Here is a 27,431-nt window from a genome sequence, read left to right on the forward strand (position 1 = left end):
ATGATTTCGATTTTAAGAATTGTATGTTACATATATTATTTACATAACAAAAGTTATATATTTGATTACAATGTGTTGATTTATAAAGAAAGCGAGGTGATGCGATTTTGTAAACACAATTTAAATGTAAAATAAATTTAAGAAATTTCTTCAAACACATAAATATTACTCATTTAAGGTAGTTTGTTGACTTTTTAAATCAAATTTTAAATATTTCAAGCGCTTTAATCGACTCATCAAACAATTTCCTTCATTTTCCCCGAACCACCTGTTCATTCATAAGTATATTACAGTTCTTTGTTCTTATTGCTATTGTTCACCCGCCGCTTTCTCCACAAATTAATCAGTTCAATTCTACTTTGTTCTTTGCAGCATTCCACCGTTGCACTTGTACAGCATCGCTCGACTTGCACAGCTCTCAACGCTGCGACGCTGCCCACAGCTGGTTTTATGAGGCCCGTCTGCAACGGCAGCTATTGTCTGTTGAAGCCCAGGGTGAACAATTCGTATTTAAACAAGCGTAAAAGTAGCTCGAAGAAACAGGTGTCCACGGTAGCATCATCAAAGCGTGACGAAGAAAGGTGAGTAAACTCCGATGAAAGCACAGATAAATGAAGATTTTCCTTCTTTGTTGAGACTAGAATACAAAATTACGAAATAACTATTTATTTATTAAGAAAATACAACTATAAATGCATAGTATATGCTACCTGTAAAATAATATATAACAACACTAGCGGTAGGGACTTTGGCTGTAAAATATAAAAATAACTTGAAATCGCCTTTAAATATTTATTGCTAAATAATTCTTCATTAAATACATTCATGTAAAATTCACACAAAAATTAAATAATTTTATAAAAAAAATTAAATAATTATATACATTTATTTTTAAATATTTATATAAGAGAGGTAAAAATATTATAAAAACAGATTTTTAATTATTAAAAGTTATAGTGTCGTTTAAATTAAAAATATGTATTTTTATTAATATTTTTGTGTAAATATGATTCTTTTTTGTAATTTTGGCGTGTTTAGAAATATATTACAAGTATATAGTATATATATTTTCTTTTCAATTTAAGGCAATAATGTTAATATTCTTTCCTTTGCAGTGATAGCGATTCGGATTCCGACGATGAATTTGAACAAAAACGTGCGAGCGTACGCGCCAAGTACAGTGCGAGGGTAAGCATTCTTTGATAAAAATAAATTTAAATAATAATTTTATTACAATAAAAAAAAAATATTTATTTAACATTAAATTTTTATATATATGAATATTTATTTAAAAATAGCATAAAAGAAATACATATTTATTAAAAGTATTTATTAAAAAAAAAAAATAAAATTTTTAAAATTATTAACAATTAATAGACTTATTAAGTTGTATTTTAATTTAATTTAATTTTATTATTTTCTTATATTTTTTTATATTAAATTTACATGTATTAATATTTACTTTTTTTTCAAATTATATTAGTTGTCCTACAGTTTTTTTGATATAAGTTTTAATTTTTTGAAACATGCCTTTTTGAAAATTTTTTTTATTGTAAAAATAATTTTTTATTAACATTTATTTTTTTTTCAAATTTTTTTTATATTATTTTTATTAATATTATAAATTTTTATTAATATTCACTATTTTTTTTCAAATTATATTAGTTGTCCTATAGTTTTTTTAATATAAGTTTTAATTTTTTTAAATATGCCTTTTTGAAATTTTTTTTATTGTAAAAATAAATTTTTATTAATATTTATTTTTTTCAAATTTTTTTTTGTATTATTTATTAATCTCTATTTTTTTTGCTATAGTTTTATGTACATATAATAATCTTTTATATATGTTTAATTATAAGTTTTAATTTTTTTTGTAATATAATTGTAAATAATAGAACAAATCATAAATACTTATATATTTTAAAAAATGTTTTTGTTTTTTATTTTTTATTCATATTTTTTTTCAAATTATTTTAGTTGCATTATTATTCTTTTAGGCTGAGCTCAGGCCACCAAGGGTCACAGCTTGGCGAACTGTTGACGGCCTAAGTTCTTAGGTTAGCTGCAGTCCCTGACCAAAAGCGATATTCTTTAATTGTTTTTAAATATAACTGTTTAAAGTTCTTTAAAAATAAATTTTAATTAAAATTTTTTCTTTCACACTATCTTAGTTGTGTTGTTGTTCTCTAATTCTTTTAAAAAGAAGTTTTAATTAAAAGAAAAATATTTTTTTTTATATTTTAAAATCATTAAAGCAAATAAAAAACAACATTTTTTTTACTTCCAACTAGTTTTGCTGTATTTTTAATTTATTTTACTTTTATGCAGATTATTAATTATTTCATCTGGTAACACTTGTTATTTTTTTAATATACATACATACATTTCTATAGAGCAGACATAGTCTGGGCACAGTTATAACCAGTTTGCTGACTTTTTTATATAAATACAAACACCAATTGAATATTTTTTCATAATACTACCTAGACGATAGCACTAAAAATCAGTTCAAATAAATTTTTGTTGCAGCGTCCTATTGTTTTTGTATTTTTTATTAAGTTCTTGTATAATTTTATAATTTATTTGTATATTTTTAATTTTTTTATTTTAATTTTATTTTTAAATTTTTTTACTTTTTCTCTTTGCCCTATCCCTCCTATGCAAATAAGCGTGTTTCGGATGCTTTCTGAATGCTTAAAAGTCCAAAACACATGCCGATTTTTAATGAATTTAATGAGACGCTAAAGCAACAAAAAACCAGACTGAAACTGTATTGTTTCGCTATTTAAGTGTGGCTTGTCAACGCCATTAATATGTCGGCTTTTCAACTAGTTTCTAAGCAACTAATTTGCATGCGCCGAACGGGTTCAGATTTTTTGAGAAAGGAACGAGTAGAGAAAAATAAATTACTATGCATAAACTAAAATTTGAAAAAAAATATGTGTATATATACATATATAATATAATTATATACATATAAATCTTATAATAGAAAAAAATTAAATTGAAAAAAACAGAGAATAGCTTTAAAATAAAAATAGGGGGGAAAAAAATTAATTAAAAATAATAAAAAAAATTTAAAAAAGAATTACTAAAATTAATAAAGAAACCTAACTTAAAACATTTAATAATATTTTAGTTGCAAAAGTATTAAATTTGAAATTTGAATATTTATATAAAAATATTCAACTTTTTTTTCATATTTTAGCGTTAGAAGAAGTGAAGTTATTTTTTTTATTTTTTAATTATAAAAAAACAAAAAATAATCGTTTAAAAATTTGAATATTATTTTAAGGTAATTAAAATTACTTTTTTAGTTCTAATTAATCTAATTAATTTTAAAAACATTATTACTATTTTTGAATGAGTTAATAAAAATTTATATTATTTTAATAGTAAAATTACTAGAATTAAAATTATTATTTTTTATTTAACATTTTAATTGAATATTTCAGCAAAAAAAAATTTGTTTTTAACCAAAATAATTTTTTTTTTTATTTTTTATTATTAATTTTTTTTTTAATCTATTTATTTAATTGTTTAAATATATTTTTTAATCGGTTTGAAGAGTTGAAAGTTATTTAAATTTTAAGCACTAGAATTAAAACAATTTAATTAGTTAAGTTTCATATTAATATTACTTTAATTTTTTAAATAGTTTAAAATATAAATTTTAGAGTAAAAGTACCGAAATTAAAATATTTAAAATTGAAAATAATAAACAAAGCAATAGAGTTAAGATAACAAAAAATGAATAATTCATAATAATTAAAATTAATTTTTTTATTATCCTAATTTTTGAGATTAGTTTAATTTTTTTCTACTTTTTTAAATTTTTTTTTTTTAAAGATTAAAATTGTTATAATATTTCCCATAATTTTTAAATAGATATTACCTCTATTAATTCGAATTTATTATTGTATATTATGCTAACGGTAAATACATATACTAGAGTACATTACAAATTATTATTCTAAATAAATAATTTGTTAATTATTTTTAGTTTTTCCAAAAGAAAAAAAAATGGAATTAAAACTAATTTATTTTAATTATACTAATTTTTTTAATTAATTTATTGTTTTGGAATTTATTTTTAAATTTGTTATACTTCTTCTAATATTTTTTTTTAATTATTTATGAAATAAGTATTACTTTAACTATAAAAATTCTAGAAATAAAATTACTTATATTAATTTTTAAATAAAAGCCTGATATATTATTTACCCAAAAGCAATTTTTTAACTCTCCATCTCTCTCTTCTCCCATTACAGGGCGATTCCGAGTTCTGGCGTCGCAAAATGCGCACACTCCACCGCATACTCGACGTCAATCGCGATGGCGTTGTTTCATTTGACGACTACAAATTGATTGCCAAGCGCTTCACGGACTTGGGTCATCTCACGCCCGAGATGTCGGCTGAGTTCGAAGAGGTCATGCGTCAAACGTGGGTCGAGCAATTCGGCGAAATTACGCCATATAATTTAGTGACTGCCGAGCAGTTCTTGGTGGAGGTGCATCATCGTCTCAACGACGAACAGTTGGAGAAGCGCATTGGACGCTTTTTGCCCTATTTATTCAAGGTAATTACTTGATAACTAATTGCTATTTAATTATAGTTAAGTAATGCATGTATTTCGTTGTTTTTTATTTGCAGGCCGTTGATTATGATCACACTGGCCACTTGGATCTCGAACAGTATAAGTTATTCTTCCGCTGTCTGGGTCTTTCGGATGAAGATGCCGCTATTTCCTTTGCTGTGATAGACAAAAATGGCGATGGCCAATTGTCCTTAAAGGAGTTTCTACATTTGGGACGTCAATTTTTCCTAACCGAAGACGAGACGAAAATATCGAAAATGTTCTGGGGTCCATTGATCGATCACTGACTTGTTGAACATGCGTACACCGCTGTGTTGGAGTTGTTGGCGCGCGGCAAATTTCACGATCTACATCGCGCGCAATATATACTCTACATACTCTGCATGCAAAGTGTCTCGGAGCAATTTGGTATTTTCAACGACGACATCTATGGAGGAAACCCTTTGCTAAGACTATTATTTTATGTTAATACATTTATTTTTATAACGGTAACGCTGCGTTCGTACGAACGTGGCGATTTTAAGCAGTTTATTGTATATCATATAAGACAATTTAATGAATCACGTAAGAAAGCGAAAAAGAGAAGGAAAAAAAGAAGAAAACGAAATTAAAAAACACAAACATTGTTCGTTTTATTTCAAAAAAACTGCGAAAATAGGAAGGTCGTTGTTGTTGTAGCGTCGGAAAAAAATACTTAAGTAATTTCGGAGCATGATGCCGGGATGACAGTTCTTGGCTGGATGCAAATCCGGGTCCGTTCCGGTTACTAAGCCCCGAATGACGTGTGAACGGTGAGTATAGGAAGGTCTACAAATATGAAAAGAAAAAAGCCGCCTGCAACACTTTTTATGAAACTTGATTTACACTTCCGATTTATAAGTTTTAGGACCAGTCCAAAATAAATACGAGGTTCCTTACAGTACTCACCCGTGTCTACAATAGTCCATTTTAAACCAGTCTGAGTAGTTGCACGAAGTCTCCGTTCCAAAGGCTGACAAGGACTGCTAATATGACAGTATTCCTCGACATTTTTTGGACAATGTATTTTGTTATATCATCAACAACAGGGATGAAGACTCTTCTTAAGGCACTAAATCTTTGGTCCGACTTCGTCGAAACAACACGTTTCCTGGGCCTCCCGCTTGATGACGTCGACTACAGCCCCTTACCCTTACCATCCTAAAGGAGACTGATAACCGTTAAAACAACAACTCTTCTTCAGTATCTTCTAGAAAAAAATTTTCTCTAACAGCTACTGAAGCTTTACAACAGGGTTTACATGAAACCTATCACCTGACTTTATATATAGGTGGCACATAACGTTAGCCAAGCCAATCTTGCTTTACAGGTCTTGCTGCCTACAGAACCTCATATGGAAAACGTTCAGAGCAAATACAGCGGTTCGCTGTTTTCTTCATAATGAGAGCTTAACATCAACACCGACGGATCAAAAATGTCTAATGAAGTGGGTGCCAGAATCCATTGTTCGGCGCTAAGTCTCAGGCGACCCTTCAAATTTCCGATATACTGTAAAATCTTTCAGGCGGAAGTCTTTGCTGTTAGAAAAGGTGACAAGAAGGTCCAAGCAGGTTTTTAGATAACTACTTCAACAATAACCAGGTATGAAAATACTATACTTACAGACTTCGATGGGTAAATGATTTACAGGCGATGCTAAGAGGAATCCTACGAATCTGTCTTATTTGAGTTCTGGTCATATTCTGTAACAATGTTGGTGCTGTAATTTCTCCTTATGTAGGATACAAGTGACGTCGAATTGAAGTTGAAACACTGAAACTTTCACAAAGTTTGAGGCCATCAAACTTCTATTAAACGGTTGAGTGATGGCTTCGCGACAACAAAATTAAAAAAAAAGTGGGGAGAGTACCAAGCGTTGGAAATTAAAATTTAATTTTATAAAACTTCACATTTCATTCCATAAATAACGGCCGACCGCTACCTTAATTTGATACGGTTTTGGTTCAGACTGAAAAAATGTGACTTCTGAGAAATAAACTCAAAGCTTAATTAGAAGTGTACACGCGAGTTTTATAAAATCGAAGTAATTTTTAAATATTTGTTGCAAACTTTGCGAGTGAATATTTTTGGTTCCATCTTCAACTGCCGACCATAGTGCTGTTTATGAGTTAAAACTGATTGCTTTAGAATATATTTAACTGTAAACAACAATTGATTTTCTATGCACTTGATAATTTTGAGCATTTTATTTTAAATTATATCATTAGAAAGTAATATGTATGGATAAAAATTAATAAACAAAAAGCAAAATGAAACAAAACAAATGTTATTGTTTTGTCATTTTCGCGCTGGAAAACTAAACTAATTGGCTTAATATTCAACCATTAAAATTATATATTATTGTAGTAAGTGTTATTAAAATTCGATGATGTTGCACAATTTTATTAAACACCAAGCTGTTGGTTGATATGCTTGACATCACGGATTTGAGAGTCCACTTCGGCGGCACTATAGAATAAGAGCAATGAAAACAGAGAGAGATATTAACAAAAAAAATGTAAATATTATTATTTCTTAATGGTTTTAGTAAACAAATAAAATATATTTTTAAAGCCTAATAAACAATATAAATTATAATACATTTTTAAATTCTTATAAACAAAAAATTTACTTTTGCACGAAATTTCTAATTATCAAAGCAAAATATTCTTATGCGTACTGTACACACAACACAGGGTGTAGAAAACTATGGCAGCTTATTTAAGATTTGTAAATTTCAAATGTAAGGTGTGTGTTTTAGGTGAAAAGCAAAAATATACAGAGTGCTTCAAATGTTATTTTTATGATGGCAGAAGTTGAAATTCTCAGTTTATGTTTAAATCAGATTTTATCACATGCTAAAGATTCACTACCTAGCTAACTGCTCCAACTTACATGCAGAAGGATTGTGATTTCCTTGGATTGGATCCACAATAGTTCTAGCTGGCTAATTGTATTGTAGCATGTATGCTTATTAAAAAAGAGCATATAGTTAAACAAAAACAGTGTATAAAGTAGTGTTGCACTTGTCAAAAGACTATAACACAGTCAATCACACGACGCTATTAGAAGAAATCGAACAATCAACGTTCTCTTCAGAGTTGAAGAGATGAACCATGACTTATCCGATCGGTCGGCACTCATTCGTACTATTTTGAGGTGAAAATTCTAAGATAAGATGAAAAAGTACAAATTGGATCTTATGCTGCAGTTGATAGCATTAAGATTCCGGCTGTCAAAACTCTAAAATTTTAGGTGTTACGACCGCGATTACAAGGCAATGGACAGGTCATTCATAAATTACGCAGCGTAGGTATGGCCGCTTGGATGAAGAAGCTGCGGGTTCAGTGTGAGAACACTGCGTTCCGCCCAGAAACAGGGCACCTCTTAATGTGTCCTGTCGAAACACTATGCAGTGAGGCCTGAGTGCATTTGGTTAGTGAGAAAATGCACTACTTTACAAGCAGTTCTTGCTAGAATTACTATAGTCTGACGATTTCGTAACCAACTCAGGACTACCATCATAGCTTCATTCGTACAACAGTCGGATGAAACTATCCGGAATGGACAGCAATTTTATTCCATTAAGAACTTCATATCTATAACGATGGGGTTTCTATAATTGATTCGATTCCATGCTAATCCGTTTAACTGTGTGATTCTAACCTAATTCGGACAAATTTATATTGAATTATTTTGACTTACATCTGAATAAGTATCTCCTTAATGTTCTTCTCTTGACGTTCTGGTAAATGAAACGTCTTTTTCTTAGCGGTTTGATTATACTTGGAGATCTGTAAGAAAACCAAAAGGGATATTAAAATTTCCGTAATATTTTTTAATAAAAAAATAAAATTCTAATAATAGTTACATGATAAGTTTGCTTGTTGATGGTATCGCGCGCCTTCTGCATAGAATTCGTCAAGGCTTTAGTCTCCTTATTGATACGTTCCACTTCCTGGGCGAATTCCTTATCAGCAATTGGATTGGTGGGTAGACGGGTATGTGCCTGGCGCACAAGATGCTGGCATCTATAACGAAAACAATGGTTATAAAATTAATAAAAACCATTTTCATTTGCTTACTTCTTCGTTATGATCTCCTGCTGATCGCTGATCTCCTCAAAACGCTCGGCCAGTCGATGCGCTGTCTCGCGTATATTCTCACGCTCCTTCTCTAAATCGGCAATCTCATGCTCCTGCTGCTCTTTACGCAACTTAATGGTGTTCACACGCTTTGTAATTTCAGCGCGCACCAATTCGTGTCGCTTCAAATACTGTGTGCGTAGAACCTCAATGGCTTGTGTGAGCAGCTCATAGCATTCCTGCGGATTTGGTGTGCTTGTTTTGTCTACTGAGAGTATGGGTTGTGTAACATCACGTTTCAACATGCTTTTGATGTGATCCACAAAGGAGGGCTCCAACATGCGATCCAATTCAGACTTGGCTTCCAATTTTGGCAATGATTTATCGGTTTCCTCTTTAATTTTCACTGTTTCCACAAGTATTTTCGGATCGATGATGAGTTTCAAGCTGATAACTTCACCGCTGCCGAGTAGTAGAACAACGCCCGAAGGCATTTGGAGTAGTACAAAGCCGAGTACGGCATTAATGCGTTCGCTGGCGTCGATTTTAGTGCACACGATATATTCGGCATTCGAGCCGATGGAGAGTGGACTGATGTCGGAGTCGACTGTGGAGAGAGAGTAGATGAGGATTCATTATTGCAATTACGTTTTTGGTAAGTGTGACTTGTTTACTTACCATCACTTTCTACGAAACGCTGCAGTTCGGAGATGAAATTAATGGTTATCGCATGCAGTCCGGCATTGTGATAGGCGAAATAGCGCATCTCATTGATGTAATCGCTGGAAATACGAAGAAAGGTCGAATAAGTTGGGATGTAACTTATAATATAAAGGCAGGCACCCTTAAGGTTGACCAATCGAAAATGCAAGCCTAACGGTATAATCCGAATACGACACAGAGCGGATTTACGACACTCAGTTCTCGTTCCCACGACACTTGGTTCTAAGTAACCGTAACGGATTTGGATTTTTATCCGGCCAAGGACTGTGAACTCGGTGCCATGCCACGAAATCTCTTCAGGAATGTTTCTGCCGCTAGCTAACACTTTTCTTCCATTTTCTTATTTGAAGCTCGATATTTTAGAAACTGTATTTGGTCTTGTTGTTGTTGTTGCACTATTAAACATTCATCATTTAGTTTCGAGAGCTCCCACGATACCCGGTTTTTTGGTTATTAGTCCCAAAGCTGCTATTTCAGCAATCTAACTCCGTTTGGATCGGTAAGTTTTAGGCTTCGTTTAGGAAAAGTTGATAGCTCATGGTCGCTATAATTCCATACCGGTTTTGGTTACGAGGATGATGAGATAATAGTATATACGACACACCTATGTCGAAAGAACTCTTCTATATCGGAATAATTCGCCTATGTCGGAAAAACTCTCCTGTGTCGAAAGAGACGGCCTGCACGTCTCGTATTTTCAAAAAAACCAATTAAAAAATTTTGTATTGTTACAAAAAAAAAAAAACAAAAAAAAAAAACAACAAGAATAAGAATAACTACATTTTGTACAGTAGGAGTTTAGCAACCGTCAATTTGTGGCTTTTAAAGTAAAAATCAATGACCTTTCATTTTAGTCTAACCTCGACGAAACCCGCACTTCTCCATTTTTGTAATAAGATGCAAACCTAACTCTCCCTAGACTTACAATACATGGAATTTATAGGTCATTAGTGGATATTAGAGACTATACTTAACCGCCAAACTTAGAAGGGCAGGGTATACTACCTGCTAAACAATAAAGAGCTGATATAAGCCAGCTATAACTCATACAAACCGTTTCAAATATATAGGACAATTGTAGGTCTTCGATTTTGGGTCATCTTTTGGTAAGCCCAGTTCCAGCAATACGGTCTCTAGCACATGTACCGTGTATTCAGATGGATGTATGATCAAACTGGCGTCTACTTCGTTGAAGGACTATAAAAGAAGTGTACATTATATAAAGAATTATATTTATTTACTGTGAATATTAGACTATGTCTCCGTTACAAACCTCCTCTGCCTCCTCGGCCTCGAGAAATAGTGCATGATGCAGCGTGCCATTCGCTTCGGCAATGACCAGTGTGGGCGGCAGAGATGGAATTACTAAAATGGCGCACGAGTCCATGCCATAATTATCGTGGCTCTGTGGCGTAATTGTTAGTGGACCCTGTAATCGTGGTCTGTGGGAGAGTATATGCCGTTGGTTAAAAATTGTGCTATATAAATATGTATGTATATATAATATATCGGGAATACTTACTTGTGACTATCTAGTCCAGCCATTAGTACATAAATATTGCCATTCTCACGCAGCACAATAATTGGCCATTCAATGCATTCGGAATTCTGTGCGTTTTTCTGCATGAAATAATAATGAAAAGTGAGGTTAGCGAGAGAGACGTTTTGTATAAAGAGGTTTAGGAGGGTTTATGTGAAGCTCTATGGATCATTATTAGGACAGAACAGATAATTTTAAACTTGAGTTGTAAATTTTTTAGAACTACGGTTGAATTTCCATAACTCGAACTCTTGAATTGGCAATAGAAATCAAGTTTCATATAAATTTCTTGCCATAACTCGAAGTGTCCCCAACTCGTATTTTTTTGTGGATTATGGTGATTTGAGTTAGGGAATTTCAACTGTATTTAATATGCACTATACGAAACCGTTAAGTAGAAGTACATGATTTTTTTTTTCATTTTTTAAAACTAAAATTTTCGCAATTCATATTACAAAACAAAATCCTATTTTTTTTGTTTTTATAAAACCGCCAATTCAGGTCAATAGCAGTAAAATCACCACTTACATTTCCTGCAACAGTCTCATTAAAAGCCTTCGAGAGATTGCGACTATGATTTAGCGTATCATTCGTGGTATTGTTGTTGTTAATAGTTGTTGAGGAGTTCAAGACTGCATCATCCTTCGGGGCTACAGCAGGAGCTATATCAAAATCTACAGCGAATTCACCAAGCAGTAGGGCCGTTGGTAGTGAAGTATTGAGATTATTGTCGTTCTTCATCGGCACTGGGCCGACTTTCCATACGTGACGTAGAGTGGAATTATCATAAACGCTGAAAAGGAAATATGAGTTTTGGAAAATTATATCAATTTTTCGACGTAAAATTAAATGCTATAGGAATAGTAAGTTTTATGAATGTAACTATGACCGGGCTTCAAGCTCTTTCGCGACCATTATGTATAGATGGAGGATTATTAGAGGATTATAGTACGCTAAGAGAGCTCTATAAAATGGCAGCAACCTTTGCGAGTTACGATGAGCAACTGCAGAAGCATCGGTATACATACATATAATGAAAGCTTTAATTTCCATTAATAGCTTTATTGATTTTCTATTTTTTACTCTATGCTTCTAGATAGAGCTTTATCTTATTACATAATTTTCAGCAATGATCTTAAAAGTCTATTGAAGCTATCGAAACAATATACTTTATTGTTTGAACGAGTTATAAGCTTCAACTGTCTTAAGCTTTCACTAAATCCAAATGAGCAAATAAAAGATAAAGAAAAAATATTTTTGAGCGCAACAGCTTTTCATTGCGCAGTTGAAGGCAACTAAATGAATCAGTCGAAATGGCTTTGAATCAGAGCTTGGAGGTTTCGTGGGAATTTTTGTAAATATGGCTCGGTATTTTCAGCCGAAAGATTAGAATTCTTAGAGACTAGTTCAAAGCTTATTCGATTATGTAAGTCTTTTGCGTCACAACAACGACACAGTGAACTTGCTTCACTTTTGGTATCAGTTGTTCGAGGAACATCTTAGAATTTAAAATAGCGTTTCTAGTGACTAAATCGTCTTCACCATTCTTTCTGTTTAGGCTCTCGAAAACAACCTTGGAATTAGCTGAATTGAACATTAATGACTGCAAGGGTTGAAGAGGTTGATAGATGCCCTTGAGTTCATTTACAGTTGCTCTAGCTGTACGGCTTTTAAGAACACGGAACTAAGTACTATTTCTGATAATAAAAAATTTAAAGATTGATTGACCCTACTTTTCGAAAAAAATTCTAACCTCAAAATTCACTGGTAAAACTTTTAGTCATAATTAACCCTGGTCTTCGAGGTCATTTATTGAAAGCGTCGGCAAAAATTTTTATCAGATGTGTTTAACAGTTCACCTTCTCGTAAAAGGATTTTTAAGGGGCCGTTCGGAAAAAAGTTCAAAACCTTTCCTGGAAGCGTTAGAGGGTTAAAATTTTGCGGTAAAATATTTCTGGAAGAATTTTTATATATGTATATATTTTGTTTTTATTTTTGAATGCAATTTTGAATTTTATTTTATACATAAATTAATTATTTTTCCTATGTATTTCCTTATTTTTTTATTTATACAAAATGAAGTAGCGTTAGAGTGTTAAAATATTACGGTTAAATATTTATGTAAGGAATTTTTCATACTTTTCATATTTTTTAATTTTTTTATTTTTTGTTTATTTTTATTTTTATATTTTTCAATACATCTTTTGAAAAAACTCTAACCTCAAAAAATTAAAAAAAATTATGGCGGATAACTCGATGCAAGCTTAAAAATTATATATTTGTTATATAATAGTCACTACTATTGACATTTATTATCGTAAAGCAATTGTTAAAATTGTTTTCTAGCAGACAATTATCGCGCGCCACCACTGTACTACATTGCGGCCTAGCATCTAAACAATAAATTAGACGCTTGGCTTAGAAAATACACTGCAACACTTACCGTATTGTATTGTCCGACAGCAGCACGAGCAGATGTGAGTCGGTAGGCGAAAATGGATGCCAACGCAGCTGACGCAGTTCCAGGTGTGGATTGTTGCTAAACAGTAGCGAGTCCAAATTAAATGCGCTGCAACAGAGAAAAAAGGAAACAAGTGAGTAAAACAAGTGAAATTAGAGAAGAAAAAATTTAGGGAAAACAATTAACAAGAAATTACAAAAAAAGAGAGTTGTTGGTGGGTTGGAAGGCAAACCAAAACAAATGAAAGACAACAACAATGTAGCCAAACATTAAAGCAGTTAAAATATGAATATTTATTTCATTAGCTAAAAATGGTGGCTTACATAAGCTACTTGCCGCCGCTTGCCAGCTAAATTATGTAGTTTTGTTGGCTTAATGCGGTTTAAAATGTTAGCGCATAAATTCACTTAGAAAAGCCGCTTCTGAGCCAACAAACACTACTTATTGCCCGACACACATGCATATATAATTACAACCCTGCGCATGTGTGTGTGGCAGAAGAGTTGTTGAGGGAAATTCATAAGAAAAAAATTAGGAAAAAAGTAAAAATACAAAAAATTAAAAATATACAACATTATAACGGTATCAAACCAAGCTTCCTTGCGCTTCTTTGTGGTGTTTGAAGATCAGTAAACCCAAGGGAGGCTGCTTAAATGAGTTAATTTACCTGAACTAGCGTCAAAGATGGAATAAAAAGCAAAATCATATTTACAACAATGCGCAACAACAACACATGTGCCTATAAGCCTACAAAAATACAAATTTTTCCGCGCCCACAACTTTGATAAGCTCAATTTATGCGCGAAAATTTTCATAATGCAACGCGGAAGTCAACCAAGCCTGGCAGTTGGAGGGCGTTAGAGTGTCTTAAGTGTCTCGAAGAAGAAACTATAGCGCGCGTTTACTATAGCTGAACGCCCTGTCACACACACACAGATACACACATGTGTTGTTTATGTTAAATTATGCATAAAGTTACCAGGAAATTAGGGATAAGCATGTGTGCGTGTATACATTCAAGCTCATATGCGAAGACATTTATGCATCATCTCTTTCGCTAAGCCGTTGCCTTAATTATTTACACAGTTGTAGTGTTTACGCACTGATAAGCGCCTAAAAGGCGACATACATGGCTGCGTAAATGTGTAAGTTAAAGTTAAAAGCAACTTCTAATGCATTTTTTTTTAAGTTTTAGCTCTTTGTGGCACTTGTCAATAACTGTATCCATAGAACCTGTGTATTTTAATATTTGATAGATGTCGCTTGCAGTCTGTCGCGCTCTATTTATTCAGAGCGTCATGAATTAATACAAAAGATATATTATTTCAAGACTTTTTTTAAGGCTTTGTCGAGTCCCGTCTCCAGCGGAGGTGAGGTCTTACTCTTTCTCTGTTATCCCCGGCTTGTACTACATCGAATACTCTCAGAGCTGGATTGTTTTCATCCATTCGGACGACATGTCTTTGCCACGGTAGCCGCTGTCTCTTAACTATATTTCGTACAGCTCATCGTTCCATTGACTGCTGCACTCGCCGTTGCTTATACGCAAAGGACCATAAATCTTCCGCAAAACTTTTCTCTTGAATACTCCTAAGGTCCACTCATCAAATGATACTATTGGACGGAAATGATAAAGGTCCTGAGGAGTTTGGTCTTTGTTCGTCGAAAGAGGACTCTACTTTGACTATCCATATATAAGGTCCAATCAGTTTCTTGACAGTGCGCTTTAATCTTTCACACAATACGCTCGATAGAACCTTTTATGCGATGTTTAGGAGGCTTATCCCACGTTAGTTGACGGAGATTGTGGGCCTTTCCTCTTTGTGGATTGGGTAGAGTACACTTAAATTCCAATCGTCGGGAATGCTTTCGTCCAACCATATTCTACAAAGAAACTGATGCATACTCCTAATCAACGGGCAATGAAACGTCCATTCGATCGTCATCGATTGGGGAATCGGGTTTACCATCCCCTGGTATTATGCTTTTAGTGCCATTCAGCAGGCTGGAGAAGTGTTCCTTCCATAAGTTTAGTAAGCTCTGAGCATCGCATACTAGACCAACTCTGGAGGTCTTAAAAGTTCCGGTCTTGAAACCTTCTGTTAGTCGCCGCATATTTTAGTAGGATTTTCGAGTATCACCTCTGCCGGCCAGCTTGTCAAGCTCTTCGTACTCACGCATTGCGAACTCTCTCTTTTTTTATCTGCAAATGCGTTTCGCTTCCCTCTTCAACTCTCGGTATCTATCCCATCCCGCACGTGTTTGGTCTATTGCAATGTTGTGAGGTAGGCAGTCTGTTTTCTCTCCACTGTGACACGGCATTCCTCATCATACTAGCTGTTCTTTAGCCTTTTCCGAAAACCAATACTTTTGTTTGCAGTTGTACGTAAGGAGATTGAAGTGTCGTCCCACAATTCGCTTATACCGAGTTGCTGGTGAATGCTTTCAGAGAGTAAGAGTTCAAGTCGAGTGGAAAATCCTTCGATTGTCTGTTGTGGTTACAGTTTTTTGCCATCGAACCTTCCTTATGTTTGCTAATGTGAGTTTTTTGCAGTGCAGAGGCGGGTGCATATCTTCGCTGCAACAAGATAGTGGTCCGAGTCAATGCCAGGGCCTCGGAGCGTACGAACGTGTAAAACATTGTAGACTGTCTTTCGTCTGTCACAACATGATCGATCTGGTTGGTGGCTTTTCGATTCCGAGACAGTCAGGTAGCTTGATGAATTTTCCTCTGTTGGAATCTAGTACTACATATAATCATATTTCGGGCCCCGGCGAAGTCGATCTCAACCCGACCATTCGGCCAAAAAGGTACCTATTTTTTCCACCCCGGTGTTAAAGCCGTCAAGCACGATTTTGACATCGTGGCAGGGGCAGCTCTCATAGGTGTGCTCCAAGCGCTCATAAAAGTTCTTCTCTTCCGTCGGGACGTGGGCGCTAATCAGCGATATATTGAAGAACTTCGCTGTAAATGCTAGTACTTGGCAACGGAGTCTTTCTCCCCCACCACGAATTAACCACGAAACTTACTAGAGTATGGAGTATGGAGGAATACAGCAAAAAAATACACAAAATGACTTTGGATGATAGCAAATGAGGTTGATCGATAACTAACTAATGTTCTAAAGATATCAAAGGAAAGTGTTGCACATATCGTTTATGAAGTTTTGGGGTGCCGAGCGAACTGCAAATTGAGTTACAAATAAATTAACCTGGTGGGAAAATTGGATGATTTAGGATTGTTTCCGCATCCGAATTTTCGATTTTTTCTGAACCTATGGTTCAAGAGAATGCTCTGTGGTATGAAAGTTAGTGATGATGCAGAGGCAATCGTTGATACTAAGACCTATGATATATGATTTGCTACAAAATCTTATGATTAAAAAGTGCTATCGAATGTTTCGAAAAATCTTCGAGTGTGTAAAAACAAAAAATAACGAGAATTTTAAAATTAAATATTAGCGGGTTTCTATAGTCCAATTATTTTCTTGATATTACATACTGCTGAAGTATGATACAATTTACAGCTGTATTCATTGCTTGCTTTGTCTGTAGCAGTCGGTGATTTCGTTTGCTAAAAGAAATGTATCAAGGAATTTGCTCGTGAAAATTTTACAAAAAACAATACTGTAACGATGACCTGGCGCCAACCGTGTGACTGATTCCTATTTCCAAAAAACGGGCCGTCGTTTTACAAGCTTATTAGACATTAACAGCGCATCATTGAAAGAGCTTACACAAAACATCGAGTTTGAGAAGTGTTTCGACGTTTGGAAGAAGTGCGGGCATAAGTCCTTAATATCGAATGGGCATATTTTGAAGGCGACAGCATTAATGTAAACGTATGAAAGAATATTTTTTCAAAAAATTCAAGTTCCCTTTAATGTTTGAACACATCTCGCTTATAATAGATGTATCGCCCTCTATAACAATTATTTTTAGCAATCAAATCTAATTTTATCAATTTTATAATTTTTTTCTTTAAAAAGCTATGCAATTTTTAGCTCAGATTTGTTGTTGTTGTTGTTGAAATTAAGTGGCAAAATTTTTATTATTTTTTAATATTATAATAGAAGTAAATACTTTCAGATATACATATAGTATGTACATACGTAGCTAGTAATAACAGCTTGTTTATATTTTTCATCAAAAGTTACTTATACGCCCTGTATGACCATATGCGAATTCGTAAATTGTAAATATAGAGGTATATTTAAGAAAATTTTACATGTTTATTAACTATATGTGACGGAGTTGCTATACTGCAAAAAACATATTTTTTTGCGTTAAATTTTAGAAAAAAGTTGTAAGAAGAGGCAGCAACTTTGTTAAGAATAATAGTTAAAATCACTTGCATATTGTTTGATGCTTGTAACTCCTTATGCTGCTAATTTTCGACAATTGTTGCCAAAACAACCCTTAATAATTTGCATATTTAATGATGGCTCCACCCATTAATGGTCCGCAGCAGCATCTTTTTCCACGATTTTTGTGTGAGTGGAAACAACTTCATTGGACATGTGACACATGCGGAGGCACAGAAGACACACAAACACATAGAAAAAATTTGTACACGCATACATACATATATTTTACACACATACACAATTGTATGTGAATATCCGACCAGCATTATCCCAACTCAAGGATATGCGCGAAAAAATGTCAAATGAATGTAAAAGATTGCCATAAAGTACATTTGAAAGCGTCCAAAAAAGGATAATGTAAGGCAAAACCGAAAACAAGAAAAGAAATGAGCGCTGACAAAAAGCGCACAACAACAAAAGCAAAAGCGTGCAACTGATACTTTTAAATGGTGTGTTTTAAGCATGTATTGGTATGGAATAAGCCGCGGGGGACAGCGAAACGCGGTCAGAAGCAAATGCAAATGGGCAGCGGGCGCACACCATGTACTCATACATACATATTTTGAAATACAGACATTTATATATTAATACGCATATATTTAGCGCAACAAATCTTCGGTAATGACACCCAGTTGGCGCACACTAACACATATACACACATATATACATGCATATATACATATACATATGTATATACATGCTGCGTGGCGCGTTATGCTAAGCAGCCACCAGCGCTTGCCTAACTTTTTTGCATTTTTTTGGGGGGGAAAATCTACAAATTTTTAGCGAATTTTTTTCGCCTGCCTGTTTGAGCAGCTTCGGCTGCGGTTACAGTGACAGTAGTGGTCGCTGCTCATTATGCGCATTTGCCGCAGGACATGTGAGTGCCACTGTATATGTGAGCACGTGTGTGTGTGTTTGAGTGCGACAGCGGACGCTGGCCTTTTATTTCGGCTAATAATTTTAATTTTATTTAAAATTATGTTCCGCTGCCACAAATGCACTCTACTGCGTTGCTAATGCGTCGTCGTTTCGGAGAGACAGTGGGTGCAAAATGTAGTAGTGGAACAAAAAAATAAAGAAAAAATAAATAAAAATGCAGAAATAATGCAAAAAAATTGCAATGTGGTTCCTAATTTTACTAAAAAAAATGCATGTGTGTGTAAAAAATGCACAAAGTGCACTCCACACGCTAATAAAATGTGCTGGTAACTGCGAAAAAGCGGAAATAAATTTTATTTTTGGCAATCTCTTGGTATTCACTTGCTATTCAAATATCGCATTTGCAATCTAATGGATGCCACATAAAAAAAAATATTTAAATAAGAAGAAAAAATGCAAAAAAAAAACGATGTAAAAGTTAAAGAGGAAAGCGTACAATTTTTTTTGTAGGCATAATTTGCTTCGTTGGCATGTTCGTGGAATGTGTCGGGTGTGGTTCTGCGGAATAACTTCGTGTTTGCCGAAGTTTGCGCAGGATTTTTTAGTTAGTTCCAAACTTTTTAGTATAAAGTTAATAAAAATGACTTTATTTTATATAAAAACTTGATTTTGTAAAATGTCATATAGTGACAGAACGAAACTTCAACGATTTTTGGTTGAAGCTTGGACATACGAGGTGTGTTCAAAAAGTATCGCGAATTTTGTGTTTTTTCAAAAATTATTTATTTATTCATGAATATCTATTTTGTCCCCTTCAAAGTAATCCCCATGAGATATTATACACTTGTACCAACGGTTTTTCCAATCTTCGAAGCACTTCAAAAATCATTTTTTTTTATCTTCAGCTCCTGGCTTTGATACCGTTTTATCAAAGTCACCAGGGGGCTGCAGATCTGGGGAACACGGTGGCTGCGGCATCATTAGTTTTTTGTTTTTGGCCAAAAAGTCGCGCACAAGCAACGATGTGTGTGAGCAGAGGCATCGTGGTGCAAAAGTCAAGGTTTCAAAATTGAGTTCGGAATTCAGAGTTGCGTAAAGAGTTACATAAAGCTTGGTTTAAACTTGGCGATTTTAGGGTTCAAACTTGAATTTACTGACACTCTGGCATGATCTGATTAAACCAAAGGCTAAAAATTCATAACCAAATTAAAATTTATTCATGTATATGTGTTGTCAGCTATGGAAGAAGAACGCAATTTTTTCGAACAAAGCCGCAACTTTCATGCAGAGAATAATCTCTTGATAAAGATCCAGGTTAGAGAGCAAGAGAAGTTTGTTGAATGTTTCCATGTAACCCCTTTTCGCGTGGTCGAGGTCATAAAAGTCAACGACGCTCTTAAAAGGAGGAGAACAAAACTCTTTTTTGTTCAAATATAATCTCATTTTAGCATAAAGACACCACTACTATTCGGTTACATTGAAGCTATAATACCCTATACAAGCATTTAAGTTTGGTCTGTTTGTAATCCAGCTTCAATCTGATCAATCTCTTCGAATTCTAGCCTTAAGGCGGTATTCTCATGTAATCACTTCGAAAAATCGTTTTTTTTTATTTTGACAGTAAAACCTATTGAAAACATGCTGTGAAAAATTCAGACCGAAATTCATAGTATTTGATAAGTTACAGCTCATAGTCGCCGACGTGTCGTAAGCGACTGTCTACCTGTCTTACTGTCTTAAACGCTTTTTTCTCGAATCATCATTTTCTGAAACTGTCATGGTCCTAAAAAAAAAGTACTCAACCGATTGCTTTAAAATTTACAAATGTTCTTCTACTCATTTATAGTTATCGTCCCTACCAGAATTGTTTATTTTCGAAAATATTTTCATATTTTTTTAAACGATTTTTAACGAAAAAAAACAAGATTTTCGTGACCTTTTTTTGAAGTTCGACATTTTTTTAATGAAATTGATTATATTTGGTAGGGACGATAGCCGCAGAACTAATGAATAATAATCCATTAGATTTTTTTATTTCAGACAACATGAACAGCCGCTATCACCATGACCAGTGAACTACTTTTTTTGTTGTGGACTACTTTGATTACAAAAAAAAATATATATTAAAAGTGTAAAAAACGAAAAAAAAAAAATTTTTGTACATTTCAAAATACAAATAAAAATATATTAAAAAATTAAAATGATTGAATTTTGTTGTCGCATAAAAAAAATGTTCCAAAAAAGTGGTAAAATGTATGTGTTCACATGAGAGTACCCCCTTAAACAATATTCTATGCCATATTTCTTGAAAACATCTCGTCAAATACAAAGTTTTGCATACAAGGCCAAGTTTTGTTCGATCAGTTTGTATGACAGCTATAACTTTTAGAGATCCGATCTTGTGGAAAAAAGTATTCATAGCGATATCTGATAAACTTAACAAAATTGTGTGTTTTCAAGCGTTTTCTTACAGCTACTCAAAAAAAAGAGCCTTTTTTTTTGATCATTATTACGCTTTTAAATTTGTTTATAAGAAAATACTTTTTTTAACTAAAATTTTTGGTTCGTGTTAATATTTGATTTATTAGAAATAAAAAAATAAAAATAATTTCAGTAATGAGTACTGCCTCCTTTGTTAGTAATAACTTCATATACCCGGTCCTTCATAGAATGATACAGGGAATCTATGTAGGTCACGGAAATCTCGCTCCAAGCACGTTTAATAGCCGCAGTTAATGTTTCCTTATCTGCGTATTGCTTTCCGCTTTCGTATACCTTCCGTGTTAGCCAGCAACAAATATTTGCAATTACGTTAAAATGTGGAGAATATGGTGGTCAGGTCATGACATTAACATTTTGACTCGAAATAAACGACTTTACTACTCGAGCGTTATAATAGGAGCTTTGTCTTGTTGCATAATCTAAGAAATTGGTGCAAAGAGATCACTTCATTTTGGAAATATGGGCTCCAACAATGATTTTAAGTGATTGCCGTTCATCTTCTGAACGATAAAAATCAAGTCAATTGTTCCATAAAACGTGATGTCTCCCCACACCATGACTCCACCTTCTCGGCTGTGGTGGCGGTTTGTATGTATGTATATAACTCATCTTTTCTACAAATCGTGATAATAGTATTGAAAGTCATCAAGCCAGAAGCCGAAATTGAAGCAATTCTAACAATTGCGTACTGATTGTTTAAATAGTCCTTTTGTTCCTTTAAAGTGTTTGCCATATGCTTCTGGATCTTTTAAATATCTATCAACGGTTCTAGAGATGCGTTTTATCTATTTGGCCATGTCTCGATTTGATAGTCCTTGGGAGTGAAAAAAGTCTACTTTTTCACTTTCCAATAAGCTCAGTATAGTAGCTTTCCCCAGTGGGCTGGGGGTAGAATTTGCCCGTGGTAAGGTATGCCTGTCGTGAGAGGCGACTAAATCCATATGTCTCTACTTTTGGTTTTCCTAGAAATTTCAGCGTAGTCTTTGTCAGAAATAGTGCTATATTACTCATCTTGAAATGATATTATAGACTTTGATTGAGATTCGTTCTAATGAAAAGACATTTGAGGTTCAAGCGACAAATGTCACCAGTCATTGAGTTGTGGGATGCTCGGTCTGACCGGAGACTTAAGTCTGGTACCACGGGGAGCAGTTCGCACTTGGAGTTCGCCCCTCGGTTCACTGCTTTTGGCGCTTTTGGGAGACTCGTGGTGGCTGAGGTTTAAACCTAAAGGCAGGTAGGATTAAAAATTTAATTTAGTGTGGAGTCGTTCCGGTCGGGTACCGGACCCACAGCTTGGCAGAACTGATCGGCCTCGAACCCGACCAAGGTGGAACAGGTGTCGAGGTGTAATTAGTTCAAAATCCCGATAGTTAATATTAGAATTTTACAACAACTCATGTCTATGCACAGCACGTCACAATTAACCGAATAAAGTTCATGTTTCCCAAATATTTGGGTCTTAACTCCCGGAAAAGAGAGGCGTTTAGAAGCCGACGGGAGCTTTAGCCTCAGTAGACTTTGCCAAAACCAGTTCTTGCGTGTTCTTTCAAGATAAAATAATTTCAATAGTTCATGTTTGATAAAAATAATATTTTTGTCTAAAAAATACTCGAACATTGTTCAGCGGTTCATTAAACTCGACTCAAGTTATAGCATAATTAGCCGACAAAGTGCACGCGACCACAAAAATGAGGTTTAACTAGTCGTCAGCTGGCGTAAAAGCTTCCAAAAGCTGCTGCATAAAGTGTATTAACTCCTACATTTCCCACCTGAACTTCTTGAGTGCCATAGAGCTCCCTAATCCTTCGTATACCACATTATTTAGCGAACACGTACGCATTTACTTTGACAGTCGTGCTTTTTTGTTGTGTTTATTTGCAACAGAAGATGTTTTTGTCAACCTTTGACCCACCACTGCCACGACGTGTGCTGCACTGCAATAACGGTAAAAGACGCTGACCAAATGTGGACTTAGGACGTGCTTTTAATTTTTAAAACGGCTTTTAAAAACACGCGATAAAACACATTGACAGTTAGCGTGGACGAAGCGAAGCGGCAGGAGCGCGCAGGAAGATGAGATGAGTCGCGCGCGAAAAGGGGGAACAACAAGCTACTACAAATCTGTTAGAGCTTAAATTTTATAGACTGCACACAGAAATCCCCGACTCCCATTTGTAATTTTTTAAAAGCACCCAAAACACAAACACACATAAAAAGGAAACGCAAATAAATAAAAGAAAACTAAATATATGAGAGCGCAAAAAAGGCAGCGAGATAAACAAGTGCAAATGAATATGGTTAGCAGCAAGTGAAAACAAAGGAAAAAAATAATTTCAGTGCAAAATAAAATATGCAAAATGCTGGAAAAAATATGCCAAAGCAGCGGTCAGCGCGCTGAGCCGCACACATAAAAATCGTGTAAAACGTGCATTTACATAATGAAGAATATGTCCTGCTGCCGCCGCGTAAGGACACATGCGATTTACAGCGCAGAGGCGTTAAAAAAATGTGCCATCAAATGAAATAAAATATGGAATGGCAAACTAAAAGCACACACACACACATATACACATGTAAGCGCGCGCAAGACGTTGCTGTCGAGGGAATTAGCAAGCGTGGTGGCGCTGTGCGGAGTGGGTTAGGAGTAGTGCCAGTCAAGCAGCCGCATATGCGTTTAAATAGATAAAGGCGCTGAGTACGAAATAAATGTAATTATTCTGCATGTGTGTGTATACGCGCATAATTTATAACTCTATTTTAAATTTAATTTATAACTACAGCACAGCAGAGAAGTTGTAGTTGGTCCGGTAATTTTGAGAAAACTGATATTGCATTTATTGTACAATATATGAAGGATTATCAATTTTATTGATTTATGGCTATTATATACATTCTAGTCCAATAAGAGTGATGAGATTTCTTAATAAGAACACACTAATTGTTAGGGAAATTAAAATTTTTGATTTAATGTGAAGTACGATCGATACAATTAAGTTCTGAATATGTAAAGTGCGTTCCATAGTATACAGGACTTTTCGAATCTCGCGCACCCTGGTGGCGCCATTTATATGTCGACTGGTGCGTTAGAATCTGCTATCTTTATCGATTGTCCAGTGAGAATTTCATGACATTTCATTGATTGGAAGTGAAGTTATTGCGCTTTAAGTGTCAGTGTGTTTGTGTTATCGGTACGAAATTGAGCTTCGAACAAAGAGCCAAAATTCAACTTTTGTTTTAAAACTGGTAAAACTTTTATCGAAACGTTTCAATTGATGAAACAAGTTTAGGACGGTGATTGCCTATCCCGTAGCAGAGTGCACGAGTGGCCTCAACGTTTTCAAAGTGGTCGAGTGGACATAAATGACGATCAACATGTGGGCCAATCAAAATTCGTGATCACCGAAAATTCCATCGAAACTGTGCGTGAATTCATCAAAAACCAGCCGAAATCATCATTTAAATTCATGGAAATGGAATTGAACATCTCCAAAATATCGACAAAAAATGACCGAACATTTGGGCTTACGAAAGGTGTGTGCACGGTTTGTTTCGCACAAATTGACTGACGACCAAAAATTGCTCAGAATCCAACATTCGATCGACGCTTGTGACCGATTATTTGACCAAAAATCACGTTTTAACCATTAACCAAGCACCGTATTCACCTGATATGGCACCGTGCGACTTCTTCCTTTTCGGAAAAATTAATTTGCCCATGAAAGGACAGCGTTATGTCGACGTAGAGGCCATTCAAAAGGCTTGCACCTGGGGGCGATACCGGCCAACGAGCTAAAACACTCGTTCGACATGCTTTTGGACCGTGCAAAAAGCTGTATTGAAGCAGAAGGAGACTATTTTGAATAAATTAAATTGATTTTGCCGAAAAAAACATTTGTTCTGTTTTTTTAAGTCCTGTTTACTTTGGAGCACACCTTGTAATATCATTCAAATGGCCTCCACGACTTCTTTTGCAGGAACGAATTCGATGAATCCAATTTTCGAGTACTTTTTCCACTAAATCAAGACGTATGTCACGAAAGCTTCTTCAATATTGACTTCTAAAGCTTGAACAGTGTCTGGCTTATTGCTAAAGACCAATGACTTCAAATAGCGCCACAAGAAGTAGTCTAATGGTGTTAAATCATTCTGTGTTCTTGGGGGACATGCAGCGTCACAATTTTTTCAAATAATCGAATTTTCAAACATATCTAGCAATAATTCGGTTATTGCACGTGCAGTGTGGCACGTATTCACATCTTGTTGAAACCAGAAGTTGTCAAGATCAACTTCAACCAATTGCAGCCATAAAAAGTTGGTTATCATGGATATATACCACTCTCCATTGATAGTAACGGTGTCACCAACTGCCAATTTAGGTGAATGTAATGGTTGTTTATAAATAATTTGTAGATTTTTTTCGCACCAGAGATTTTTTTCGACAGTTTTGTTTATTTACCACACCACTCAGATGAAAGTGAGCCTATTCGGAGATGATTTTCTTAAAAAAAAATCGTTATCGTTTTCAAGTTGTTCCAAAACAAAATCATGACGTTTACGGTGGTCCAATGGCTTCTGTTCTTGAGTGAGGTTACAGGGTATATTAATTTAGGTGATCTTATCATAGTAAAATGTGATCGTTTCATATGCTATCATTAAATTCTTTTAAAGGCCGAGTTATGAAGTAGTATTCTTGTCGAGTCAAATACAAGCAAGTTACTGACTTCCGAGATATATGTACATACATATACTATATGTCGAGTCGCGAGTTGCGGGTTCGTTAATTGGACCGTCTAATGGGTGTCGTATATTTAACTAATCTAATTTAGAATTTTTTGTAAGCTCTTCTGAAGGTTCATGGAAGGTGGCTCTGCTTAAAGCCGATATTGATAGGTTTGAGCTGTAGAAGAGTGTATTTTCTATTATTCTTTTCCAAAAGGAAGGTTTAAAAAGCCTTCGCACCATATAGAGATCGTCATCCTACGTGAGTGGTGTACCCACTACCCTTCTACCCTGAATATTTTAGTAAACTAGCTGATTAGTTGCATGTTGAACATGTTGAGTGTCCCATTGCTCCACACTACGCCTGCAACAACTTCACAGGAGTATTTGTTGGTATTTCAGCTTAATTCAAGGGAGTATCTTCGTCAATTTCTACGAATTTAGGATTCATCAGCGCCAGCTCACACTACCATCATCGACATGTTCGAATTAGGTTACGGTCTGCTGTCATAGCCACCCTTTTCTCTAGAATTTGTTAATTTTCTATTCAGGTAAATTAAAAAAATAAGTTAAAAAGATATTACGTTGAAAAATAAATCTACATTCTTTTAAAGCTTTCACTTTTTTTAGGTTAAGTTTAGGTTAAGTACTTATCGGAGCACCTTCCATATAACTCTATCCTACAAGCAAATCGCTTTATTCAGTCGAAAAATGTTTTATTCTCAATAACTTGTCATGATCTGTATAAAATCTAACCTTTCCATTCCATTATTTTGTTAAAGATAGATGTGTCATTTTTATACAAAAGAGTGTACATACTTTCAAGAGAACCCTTTTTAAGCGATACTAAGAGGGCTGATTATATTGAGACTGTCCTGTACTGATTAAATGTGCATCCTATCTTTTTGGAGGATATGGGTTCGAAAACATTATACTTATGATCATAACCAAAAAGTAGTTTTCTTCAATCCTCAACAGACCCTTCGAATTTAGAATTATAAAATATAAAAGATCTCATAAAATTTTTCAGAACAGAAAATTTATATAATATATAAATATATACTTAGGTTTGTATTAATTATATTTGATTAAACGGACCAGTATTCAATATACTGCAGATTTATTATTATTTGACATGGTATTCGCTATTCATCAGATTTTGCGAATGTAACACCAACCAACTTGACTGGATATATAAAAGCTGAAAGTAATTTGGGTCTGAACATCACCAAGTAAAGTAACCTATCTAGTTTAAAATTTTTGGTGTGCAAAACAGTAAAAGAGAAGGGAGAATGATAACATTTTATACAGATTTTGCTTATGGTTTGTAAATTTATTTATATGTATGAGCGCCAGTGAGTGATACCAGTTTTAAAAAATATTCTTCCCATCAAAACAAGTGGATTTATCTAACGAGTTTACAGCAAAATACGAAATTTATTTGACTTTCGGTTTGAATGCAAAAAAGAACGCACTTAGAACATAGCAAAGCGGGTAAAAAATCGCACAAAACGCGAAAAAGCGCGAAAGCAA

The 27,431-nt window shown here is 34.3% G+C and overlaps 2 protein-coding genes across 3 annotated transcripts in view; one reads left to right on the forward strand and one right to left on the reverse strand.

The window, feature by feature from the left end:
• The window catches only part of LOC120774738 (sarcoplasmic calcium-binding protein), a 38,311-nt gene extending 33,090 nt beyond the window's left edge, over positions 1-5,221 (forward strand). For both annotated transcript variants that reach the window (XM_040104492.1, XM_040104491.1), the window contains exons 3-6: positions 373-581; positions 1,116-1,188; positions 4,272-4,580; positions 4,655-5,221. In XM_040104492.1, coding sequence (XP_039960426.1) covers positions 373-581; positions 1,116-1,188; positions 4,272-4,580; positions 4,655-4,885 — 822 coding nt within the window. In that variant the 3' untranslated portion in view covers positions 4,886-5,221. The remainder of the gene's footprint in view (positions 1-372; positions 582-1,115; positions 1,189-4,271; positions 4,581-4,654) is intronic.
• Positions 5,222-6,788: 1,567 nt separating this feature from the next.
• LOC120775294 (nuclear pore complex protein Nup88) overlaps positions 6,789-27,431 on the reverse strand; it is a 92,150-nt gene continuing 71,507 nt past the window's right edge. The window contains exons 3-12 of the mRNA XM_040105410.1: positions 13,408-13,533; positions 11,493-11,757; positions 10,947-11,044; positions 10,698-10,866; positions 10,479-10,621; positions 9,380-9,483; positions 8,702-9,308; positions 8,488-8,647; positions 8,322-8,410; positions 6,789-7,085 (exon numbers count right to left, since the gene is read on the reverse strand). Coding sequence (XP_039961344.1) covers positions 7,022-7,085; positions 8,322-8,410; positions 8,488-8,647; positions 8,702-9,308; positions 9,380-9,483; positions 10,479-10,621; positions 10,698-10,866; positions 10,947-11,044; positions 11,493-11,757; positions 13,408-13,533 — 1,825 coding nt within the window. The 3' untranslated portion in view covers positions 6,789-7,021. The remainder of the gene's footprint in view (positions 7,086-8,321; positions 8,411-8,487; positions 8,648-8,701; positions 9,309-9,379; positions 9,484-10,478; positions 10,622-10,697; positions 10,867-10,946; positions 11,045-11,492; positions 11,758-13,407; positions 13,534-27,431) is intronic.

Source organism: Bactrocera tryoni, chromosome 4 (genome assembly GCF_016617805.1).
Source record: "Bactrocera tryoni isolate S06 chromosome 4, CSIRO_BtryS06_freeze2, whole genome shotgun sequence".
Classification (NCBI taxonomy): Eukaryota; Metazoa; Arthropoda; class Insecta; order Diptera; family Tephritidae; genus Bactrocera; species Bactrocera tryoni.